The sequence below is a fragment of the Medicago sativa genome, chromosome 8 (assembly GCF_051527215.1).
Source record: "Medicago sativa cultivar Bolivia chromosome 8, Bolivia_mono, whole genome shotgun sequence".
NCBI lineage: Eukaryota > Viridiplantae > Streptophyta > Magnoliopsida > Fabales > Fabaceae > Medicago > Medicago sativa.
In genome coordinates this window covers 4,653,869-4,665,230 of record NC_140756.1, presented here as the reverse complement: position 1 = coordinate 4,665,230, position 11,362 = coordinate 4,653,869, and the positions used below count along the sequence as shown (strand labels likewise).

The 11,362-nt window shown below is 32.0% G+C and overlaps 1 protein-coding gene across 11 annotated transcripts; it reads right to left on the bottom strand.

Annotated features, from left to right (window-relative positions):
- Positions 1-419: 419 nt before the first annotated feature.
- Positions 420-7,304, bottom strand: LOC146896315 (uncharacterized). Of its 11 annotated transcripts, XM_085734566.1 has the most exons (17): positions 6,986-7,298; positions 6,341-6,631; positions 6,097-6,233; positions 5,827-5,946; positions 5,437-5,650; positions 4,944-5,009; positions 4,508-4,577; positions 4,329-4,398; positions 4,003-4,023; positions 3,874-3,918; positions 3,355-3,542; positions 3,141-3,263; positions 2,246-2,569; positions 2,084-2,145; positions 1,875-1,959; positions 1,345-1,460; positions 420-882 (listed from the first exon to the last, which is right to left on the bottom strand). In XM_085734566.1, the coding sequence occupies exons 3-5, from the start codon at positions 6,196-6,198 to the stop codon at positions 5,474-5,476; spliced, it is 399 nt and encodes a 132-aa protein (XP_085590692.1). In that variant the 5' UTR covers positions 6,199-6,233; positions 6,341-6,631; positions 6,986-7,298; the 3' UTR covers positions 420-882; positions 1,345-1,460; positions 1,875-1,959; positions 2,084-2,145; positions 2,246-2,569; positions 3,141-3,263; positions 3,355-3,542; positions 3,874-3,918; positions 4,003-4,023; positions 4,329-4,398; positions 4,508-4,577; positions 4,944-5,009; positions 5,437-5,473. The 11 variants fall into 11 exon arrangements, 10 of the variants coding, with proteins under 10 accessions (XP_085590692.1, XP_085590695.1, XP_085590696.1 ...); XR_015022326.1 differs by lacking the exon at positions 4,003-4,023 and having other exon boundaries at positions 5,813-5,946; positions 6,986-7,304; XM_085734569.1 differs by lacking the exon at positions 4,003-4,023 and having other exon boundaries at positions 4,505-4,577.
- Between the last annotated feature and the right edge of the window lie 4,058 nt (positions 7,305-11,362).

Here is an 11,362-nt window from a genome sequence, read left to right as displayed (position 1 = left end):
CCGGGCTTGTACTTGGTGTCATAGAACTTGTGTTACTCGAGGTAGATTAATTTTGGTCTCATACTCTTTATGCACAGCCCAAAGTTAGCTTATTCTTATAATTGGAAGGATATCAAGGATATATTTTGCTATAGTTAGAACTGTCCACAACCAAAAAATACATTACCGAGTTGATTTTTTAATTTTGAGATGTACAATTTCTCTTGGCCTGTCCAATACCTTCTATTATGTAATATTCAGTAATGCAGCACTACTTGTTTACTGCAGTTACCTTCCTTATCAATTGATGGGAGCAACTTCTCGCTATGGGGGGGAAGTGGGGAGATGTGGATGCTTCTTGCATTGTGACCAAAAACGAATGGTTTTTTACTAACCATGAACTGTTAGAATATCAAAAAGGATGAAAAAGGCTTGAATGCTTGACAGAATGCAAAAAAATTATTTATTCATAACTCCATTATTAGTACAGAATTTGTCATGTTTCTAGACCGAATCCGAATTGTCTACTGTCAAAATACTCTTCATTTACAGTATTCATAGATCTCGAATGTTGGATTAAGATTAGATGACTCATATTCCGATTTCCGACACAACCAAGTCATAATTTAAATACAAATTTGAAATATGAACTGTCCGATCTCAACCCAGAAGTTGAAATTTGCCGATTGCAATGACGGCGGACTACTTTCACTGCAGCTAAACCAAATCCTTCTAAGCCTTGCCTTTTGACGAACATCTAATGCCAAATTCCCAAAATGACCGAGACAATGAAAAGCAGCAGAAGTGTCACATTTCCTCCTTGAATGAAAGTTGGCATTTAAAATCATTCATTAAAATTCGATATCAGTAACCACAACCTTTTCCTTCACAAATTCTAAGGGACTGAAAAATTGATTAATTGAAAGTAAGTTTATATGTATAACTTGTTTGCACTGCAATGAAGCACTAACACAGACATCGAACACAACACGAATACTGACACATCGACAGTGGTAGAAATTTGAGAAAATGGAATAATCCAAATGTGACAGTGTCATGTCAGTTGGACATGCCATCAATATGAAGGGCAGTAATGCATAGGTACATTGTGCCTTTCTTTTGAATGCTTAATTTTGTTATGTAAAACTCTGCAACACAAACATTTTGAAACATGTTGTCAGACACATCACAGTGCCCAACACTGGCACGACACTGACACATGTGACTACATTCAACAAATTCATTTTCTTAAATTATTATCGGAGTCGACGTTAGTGTCGTGTTTGGTATTCGTACCTGTGTCAGTACTTTACATCGTGAAATGTATAACTCTAATTAGCATTACTTGGAAAACACAAACCATACCTGATTTTTCCCTTCTTGGATTGTTGATGAATATAAGTCATGACAGGAGGAATAATCTCAAACAGAAAGCAATTTGCATAAACACCAGCAAAATAAGAGCTCTTGAAAAAGTAGACCTGAAATACGAATCTATCAACACCGAAAAACAAAGTACTAACAATGCTACAAACAATTTAATTCCGCGGCTGGTAACATAAGGTGGCACGGGGGTTACACTTTCGTATCTAGCCGCAGCATAAAATGTACCAGTAGACTACATGCAAATATGAACATTGTTCAAAATACAAAATTAAAACAAAACAAAAAATTGTGGAGATTCTATCAAGGGACCTATTGCTTACCTCAAAAAGAGAAACAAAAGAAGCAGCTATCATAGCAAAAGTTTCCCCATAGTTGAAGAAAAAATCATCTCTTTCTATTAACACAGTTTATGTAGGTTTTTATAGGAAATAGATAAATTGCAAAGGTTGTGTTAACTATCCATCTAACCATATATTAAAAACCACAACAATCGAAATAAAATAACTAACCCTTTCTTAAACTCAGCAGCCTCTGATATATCCGGATTGATCGTAATTCGGGTAGTATTCATTACATTTTGCAGGGATGCATTCTCTACAAAAATTCAACCAATGACAAAACTGATAATAATATTCATACATTAAAATTTCAATTGCTTATCTCTGCTTCATATCAAATTCCACAATCTCTGATACTTCAATAGGTTATTTATCTTCACCTGGTTTAGTAGTAATTGGCCAATGGATCAAAATGAGGTCTAAATATTCTAGTTGAAGAGTCCTGCAAAAACAAACATGGATACATTCAAATCAATATCCACAATTTATGAGAAAAACTAAAAATATAGCTAACTATTAAGAAGAAAAAAAAAATTAATCACCTTAGATATTCTGCAGAGCAGGAACAATGATCTCAGGATGATTATCAGTAACCCATAATTTAGAAGTACACCATATGCAGCAACAACATCAAAATGTCTATAACCTTGTCTGATTGCTTCAAGGACAGCATCTTTTCTAGTAAACTTACTGGTTGCTTCCGACGGTACCGAGGCCCATCACCGGCATTTTCCGTTATCCGGTGGAGGAGGGGAGGACTACTCCAGGGACTGTACGTGCATCAGCCATTTTGTTTGTTCTGTTAGGTTTATGTGATAAGAAGACTGTTGAATTGGATGTTGTGAAATAAAGGGTGGCTGAAGCTTCTGTTTATAATAGAATTTTAGGAATATTTAAACATGGAATGGCTATATAAAGCAATAAACAATTAAATGTATTTAATAGCACCCCTTTAGTTTTGTTTTTCATTTATCAGCTTAATCTTGTTTGCCTTTACAATATATTTGATGAGAATTGTTTAAAGAAAAGTGTGGGAGAAAAGAAAACTACAAAACATTGAATCATATCATTCATGTTGTGATACTTTAGCAGTGGTTCATACATTAATGGCACTAACTAACATCGTGTACATATTTATACATTAATCTGTAGGAATAACGATTAGGCAAATAGTAAAATTGAATGAACAAAGCATATCATACAAAATGGCTAAACAGAAACATCGAAAGCAGACCTGAATTTGAAGTAGCCGAGGAAAAAAACTTACATAAACAAAACACATAATACAACATAACACACACCGACATCCACGGAGAAAAAACTCCCTCACAAACGATTAAAGATCTAACAAAGCACATCCAAATTTGAATATTCTAGTTTCTTCTATAGAAAAATAGATGAGAAAGAAACAAATAAAAGTGGAAGAAGAAACTTTACCCATAAGAACCTTTCTCCGTCAAATTCAAGCTCAAACAAAATCAGCTTCTCAAATTTCTCCTTCTCATTTTGCTCATGATTTGAGTTTCCCCTCCCCTGCCTCAAATTCTGAAAAAGAAAAATCTAACAAAAAATATATACACATCAAAATGAGACAAAATGCTCTCAAACAACATCAGAACAACAAAAAAGGAAAGAGTAAAAAGTGAAATACCTGGAGCAGAAAGAAACCTGTCAAAGCATTACCTTCCCATCAATGTCTCACTCTCCACCATCTTCAACATATGAACAGAAACCTAGCCACACCATCCTTCTAATCAAAGGGATATTCCTACCCCATTTTCAGTCCCCTCCGCTATTCTTTTTTGTGCAAAATTATATTGAAGTGATCACGACCTACATCTAAAAACAGCTAATAAAGCATGATGCAACTTGACAGTAATTGCAATTACACTTCATTGTATTTTCTATATTTTATATCTTCGTCCATTGACAATTGAAACAGAAATGAAACTTGTTTGTCACAAAATGTTAAAACTAAAAAACTAAACATGCACTGAGATTGCAGATCATGTCAATTCGAAAATTGTTATGACATTGTGGGTTCAAGACACAATATATCTAGCTAACCAATTAAAGTCCAACAAAGGATGAAAAATATAGCAAAATAACTATGACTAAAACTTGGCAACTATAAGGGAGGACAATGTTTGGTTTTGTTTTAGTGTCTCACCTGATATTTGGTTGAATGGGTGGGAAAGAAATAGCTGAGAATAAACTGCAGAAAAAGAGAGATATTAGTGTAAGAACATAGATGAGAATGCGACAAAAAGTTGAGAAAAAGTATCTTAAGAACGTCTACCGCAACAAAACTTGCCAACTGCTGCAATCAAACATAAAATGGCATTCAAAACACGAGCCAAAGAAGACATAGAAACTACAGGGGGAGAACTCTTATCACCAACAATGCAATGAAAGGCGTAGAAACAGACATGGAATTTTTTTGTCGATGCACTGTGAATCCGCCTTCACATATCAGAGCACACAACATGACCAAATCAAAGCGCTTAATTACCAAAACAAATCTTTCTTTTAACTATCAAATACCAAAACGAAAACCTCTTATGCTTACAAACCAATATTCAAAATATATGATGAATATCAAATAAAACAATAAGAAACACATACCATTTGTTCTTTCTTTTGTCGTCAAGATATCTTGAGAATGAATGATTCAACCCATAGCTCCTGCAATACACTTGTAAAGAACACAAAAATGGAATTCTTCAAATATATAGCAAAATTAAAACACAAAAATGAACAGAATAAGATCAACAACACAAATCCAAAACAAAATCAATTACCACCTCAAAGCTATAGATTCAGCCAAAGTAGGAAAGTGAGGCTGCAAAACTCACTGCACCATGAAATGTCTCTCTGTTTTGCAAAGAATCATCACACGGAAGTTAGGAAAAAAATAGAAATATGCTAGACAAAGTTATAACACCTTTAAAACACAAAAACAGCTTCTGCAGAGACATATTTGCATCAGAAACTAATCATTGATATTTCTTCTCAGCACAAAATAGAGCCAATGAAATCCTTCTTAAACCATAACGTTTGAAGGTCGAAAAGATAGACTATACTGCTCCTATAAAACACGGCAAGTAAAATTTAAGGAAGTCATCATCAAGCAAAACATCATATAAACCTTCACATAAAACAAACCTAGAGAAGAAAATAATAAAAAGAGGAACTTTTGCGATTAAAATAATGGGCTAAAGTAATGACTAATTCACAGACCTGGCGCTCAGCAAGCTCTCCTCTTCCTGCGAAGTCAACCCGAAACAGAGCAATCGAATGCACAATCTGCAAAAAAAAATATTCACTCAACTCTCCAAATCACATGATTGTCTCATGTTTGCTATTTTATTGGTTCAATTGATCTCTTCGGAAATGAAACTCAAACAACAACAAATTCAAACATATATAGAAGGAAAACATAAGCATACACTCTTTTTTCAATGTGTGTTGTAAACTTGCCAAACTTCTATTCTAACATATATAGAAGATGAACCATTATTTGTAGCTTCTATTCTTAGCTTATTCTATTCTAACCTATCTCAAAAAAATTTGTTTTGTTGTATTTAGAATCAAAAAGAAATAATTTTCTCATCTTTAATACCATGATTTTGTTGGCACATATATGGTATTCTTATAATAGTGTAAATTGAGCAAAATAAAATCTTCAATCATAAGCTTTCAAGTCAGTAACTCTCAACACCATAAACATTACCTCAGCTTTTCTCTACAACCTAGCATCACCTTCAGCCTTAATACCATCCACCTTCGAGTTGGGTTTCATGGCGAGAAGGAGAATGTATCTGATCTGATTGCTGCCACGGATTCCTCATTTCTGAAGCTTGGTTTATATCTTCAGAGCCATTTCCTCTTCGCCTGATTTGATATCTCAGGTCTGCTGTCTTACTCTCCACCATTGTTTTTCCTTCCTGAAAAGAATCAAAAGTAACATTGAACTAAAGAATGTGATGTATAAATAAAATCATAAGTGAGTTGTCAAAAAAATCGAAGATATCAATACTTTGATGTACTCTATCGAAACATGAAATTCAGAGAAACTCATCAACAATTATGTATTGTGTCATTCTTACACAGACAGATTGACCTCAAAAGCCTTCTCAAAGGTGTCACCTAGCTGATTGAGGGAAGTAGTAATTGCATCCAAGCCCTTCCGAATCGAAGGATTGCCCATTCTTTTATTATAGTCAGAAGGCTGATATAATGGCTTGAATAACCATACAAAAGCAAAATCACACAGAAATAAGTTGATTCCCATTCAACTAATAATGTAAATGACAAACATATTTTTTGCAACATTATGTTATATCATGTATCATATCCATGCATTGCATTGAACATAATAAATGGTAATCACCTGAGTTGAAAAAGGACTTGTAAAGGTATTAAATGAGTGTGATTTGAGTGTTTGAGGCATGGTGTCTTGTTGTTGCGGAGCTGGATTGTTTTCATCCAGCATTGATTTGGCTTTATGAACCAAAACACCCCAGAAAACTATTAACTTTGATTTGGTTCGGAATCGTTTGATTGCCAACAACTCAAAACACATTATAAGAAACCTATAAATAAGATAAAAACATATCAAATCATAATAAACTTACTATTAACTTTGATTTGGTTCGGAATTTTAATCCAGAGTTTATCGTTGTCCCATGTGTCGTTGCCGGCTCAAGATTCGCATTTTAATTCAAATAATTTTGCTTATCGTAAATTCCCAAATCCACAACCTAACAACCGTGTTCCCTTTCCTTCTTCTCTTCTCACGACCATCGCCGTCGATAACAATCGGCGCTTATCAACATCGACGTCGCCGTTCCTTTACAATTTGCGCCTGTAACAACTGTGTTCCCTTTCGTCTTCGTTACTCTTCCTGTTTCCGCCGCCGTACAAAACTGAAAATGGAGAATAGCAAACTCACCAAAAATAATATAGTCACCAACTGAAATTTTGTAGTCTCACAACAGATTACCATAACCCAAAATCAATAAACAAAACAAAATACTCAAACCCAGAAACAAACATAGAAAAACACAAATTCATAAACTCAGACAAAATTAAACCAAAGTCTCTAAATTAATTAAAACAAACACAACATACAAACCAAACAAACTCTCAATCGACTAAGCTACATGAAGAAGAGAGGTAAAGAAACATCAAAAACAACATAAAGAAGAAACATGCATGCAGAAAAAAAGCAAGAAACCAAACTGAGATGATGACGGCGGTGAACAGAACCGGACACAAACCTGCGATATGAAACAACCAGAGAGAATTATACATGCATGGCTTTAGATTGGAGACGACCGTCTCTCTCTTCCTCTTCCTCACCGGCGCCGCCGTTTTTCGCCGCAGTTGTGACAGAGGAGACTGGAGAATTGATTCTCCTCCCTTTCCCTTTCCCGTTCTCGTTCCCCCCTTCTTTCTCGCGTTCCCGTTTATGTCTCCCTTTTTTTTTCTTTTTCTCTTTTCACATATATAAAATATAGGCAAGGGGAGTCCAATTTGTATTTTACCAAAATGCCCCTCAGAAGGGCAAAATGGTAATTTCCACGGACATTATTTTTCTAATTTAGTTTAGTAGATGATAATGGTATTTATCTAATACCATCTATCTCACTTGGATGTTTTGGAGGCACTCACGTAGGTACTAGTTCTTTACTTTCTTCACAAATTATTTTTTTACCTTCTTTATTTGATTTGATATTATTAAAGTTATTGATGCATACTAAATAAATTCAAGTAGAATTGAATAAAAAAAAAACCATAATTCGAATATGATGCAAGTATGTTATTGGTTGTAGCAATTATTTTCCTAAAATATGAGAGCAACATAATGGAATGAAAAAAAGCAAAACAAAATAGTTTATGACCAATTTGATTTGAGAAAACATGTTTTTGCTTTCAATTTTGATTGCTAAAATGGCACCTTATTTTTACTATATTTATTTGAATAAAGTGAAAATAAGATGACATTTTGGAATTGAAAGTAAAAAACATGAAATAAAAATAGAAGATATTGTCTCAAATCAAACATATTCTTCTCTTTTATGGAACAACAAAAATATTGGTTATTGTCTTATTAATATTGATCATTTCAAAAACATACTTTTCTGTTCCAAAATATACGTCGTTTTAGCAAAATATTTTTTTTAAAAAAATAAGTTATGTTTTACTTTCAAGTTGTTATATACCACTATTCATTTACAACAATTGTTTTTTTTTTGAAGGAACTCTTATTCATTCTTTTGTTGTCTTTTTAATCTACATATGAATAAATCTTAAGACACGTATTTTAGAATAGAAAGAGTAATTTGAGTAGAAATTATTATAAAAACATTTCCGCATCATAATTTGATGCCAAACATTTCAATACATCTATTTTGTGAGTCCAATGCCTAAAATCAATCTCTATGATTATGACTTTCAAGGTCCTCTTTCAAGGGAAACAGGTGTAATAACAAATAACTTTGCATCTCATCCACGTCGTAGAGGTATGATAATGATCTATTACTTATTGATACTTTTTTTTTTTTTTGAAGAAAACTTATTGATACTGTTTTCATTCAAATCAATATCTATTTTTTATTTTTACTTTTTTTATTAACCAGTGAGTTTCTAGTATTTTGTTGCAATAAGTGATTCTTACTTGTAGTAGGCTAGATGACGTGTTCTCTATCATATACACATATGCGTATAATGACTTTTGAACTTACTATAATTAGTTATAGGGTTAATTATATAAATGGTCCGTATAAATATTCATAATTTTTTTAGTCTCTATAAATAAAATCAATAATTTTAGTCTCTATAACATTTTTTGGAACAAAAAATGCTGACGGAAAATTTTTACAAGGATTAAAAATGTCGATGGAAAATTTTACAGGAACTAAAAAATTTGATTTTTTGTAAGGACTAAAAACGAAATTCATGATATTTATAGAGATCATTTAGTTAATTAACCCTTAATTATATTTCATTATTACAAATATTTGTTATCTGTTTTGGACTAGTGATGGGATTTTTGTGTGTTTGTATTGTGGAAATTATACGAGTTATATTTTAAGGTTAATTAAGTTTTTAGTACCTATAAATATATTATATTTTGTTTTTAATCTCTCATTTTTTTTTTAGACAATGGTGCTTCAAATGTTTTCTATCAACATTTATGTCTATATTAATAAGTCAAATCACATGTGCACTTTAAAATTTTGAATGAGTTTTTTCAATCTTGTTGAGAATATTAGAATTATCTCTCCCACAAAAATTTATAATTGTTTATCTAAAGATGAATTAAATATGAATTTTTATGTGTCAAAAACATAAATATCATCTTTAATTCATCCCGTGTTAAAAAAAATTCTTAACTTATGCAAGAGAGATTTTTATAATGAACTAAACATTATGCAAAAAATAATTTAAAACTTTGAAAGATACACATGAGTTGATTAAAAATACATAGATGAAAAATGTTGATTAAAACCATGTCCAGACCATTGTTTGAAGAAATTTTTTAGAGGAACAAAAAACAAAATATGATAATCTATAGAGACCAATCATTTATTTAACCCTATATTTTATATGGAGAAGACTCATTCAAAACTTTTATTCATTGTTCTATTTATAGAACTAAAACAAAAATAATTCCAAATCACAACCTTAAAATACGGAAATATGAAAAATAAAACGAATCTTAAAAAAAAAACAAATATAAATTACATATATTCTAATGATGTCTTATTTTAAATCGTAAATAAATCTTCTAAAGATATTCCAAGTAATCCGGAGTTCGACCGTGAGTTAAGGATATTCCTAACAATCGAACTCGAATTCTCCCAAACGATTTGTCCTTGGTGAAACTCATTTACCATTTGAACTCAATTGCTAAAGATATCGTCAAACTTACATATATTTGAGTTGAAATTTTTCAAGAGGCCAACGTATGGTTATTCTACATTTATGGTGCTCTTGTAGTAAGTAACATTGGCTTAAATATTTGAATTGTCCATGCAGGACCAAATGGATTATCCAAAGGCGAATGGATTTGTCCAAAATGTGAGTATGTTAACTTTGCCTTCAGAACCAAATGCAACATCAAACACTGTAGAGCTGACAAACCTGTAAGTGTGCTTTCACTTTGCGTTTTAATGCTTTGATCATCATCTTAAATATATGATTATGTTATGAACAAATATTGTACATGTAAAAGGTGTTATGGTTAATATTTATTAAGAGTGAACCTTTAGAATGTTTATTACATCATATTTAGAATTTTGATTGTTTTTTATGATTTATCACAGAAGGGTCCAAATAGAAGTGATCCTGAAGGTAGCTGGACTTGTGAAAAATGTGGAAATCTGAACTATCCGTTTCGAAGTATATGCAACAGGAGAGTCTGTAGAAGTGAGAAAACAGCTTCTGCCAGCTAAAATCATTACATCTTAATTCTTGACTTTAAGGGTTATTTGAATTGGATGCACATGGGTCGGATTATAAGGAAATATAAATTGAGACTATAGTAAACACTATGATTGGTTACACATCCTCTTTAGAAATTTTACTTTTTACTATTTTTTTAAAAATCGTACATTTCTATTTTGTTTTGTCCGAATTAACCAATCTACATGAGAGCAAAAGAAACATTAGAAGAGAAAAGAAGTTTTCACATCTTTATCGTGCGATCTGACTCAAATATGATTGATTTGGATATATTAAACTGATCCAACCTACGATCGCTCATATACTTGTGATTTCTTTGAACTTATTTTTCAAAGATTTGGATAACTTCAAAGTTATTTTCGAGCCATCTCTCTAAAGTATTTTTTCTACTAAAACAAAAGCATTTTTAATAATCCAATTATTCATATACTAGAACAAAAGCATTTTTTGTTGTTTAGATGAAGTTCATGTGTGTGTTTTTGTGGTCTTTTGTCTTTTTTTGGTAGGTTTATTGTTGGACATAGGTACGGATGACAATGATTTTTGTTGGTGTTGTCCATTTTTGCATGTTTCTTGCATAAAACATATTAGCATACTACATAAAATCCATGAATTCATTGGTAGGACAAGAAATGATTGCATTATTGAGTGGGAAATGTTACATTGATTGTATCATTTGGTTACATAGGATTAAGCACCAAATATTATCTTGTTCATATTTTAATACATACAAAAAATATTATATAAAAAGGAAAATGTTATTTCTCTAAAAAAATAGCATCAAGAATTTTTCAAGACACAGCTGGCAAGTTTTAACTGCATGATTTATTTGTTCACTTCCTATTTTTCAGCCACACCTCCTTGAATTGTGGCAAATAGTGCATTGTTATTGGCTGCTATTTATTCTTGAAGAATTTTTGATGTTATTTTTCTAGAGATATAACATTCCTCATATAAAAAATACTAGTTTGAATGAACTCAGTAAAAACGGAATATATTGGAGATGTCGTTGCTTCCAATCATAAAATGAACATTCTACATGCAAAGTGGTGGCTTGGGTTCCAAATAGGCTCTAAATTTGCCTAATGTTGAAGACTTCTGAAAATCTCTCATTTTTAATTAATTAAACTAAGGACATGCTTGGCTGATCTATTCTTGAAGTACTATTAATGGAAAAGGGAATATAT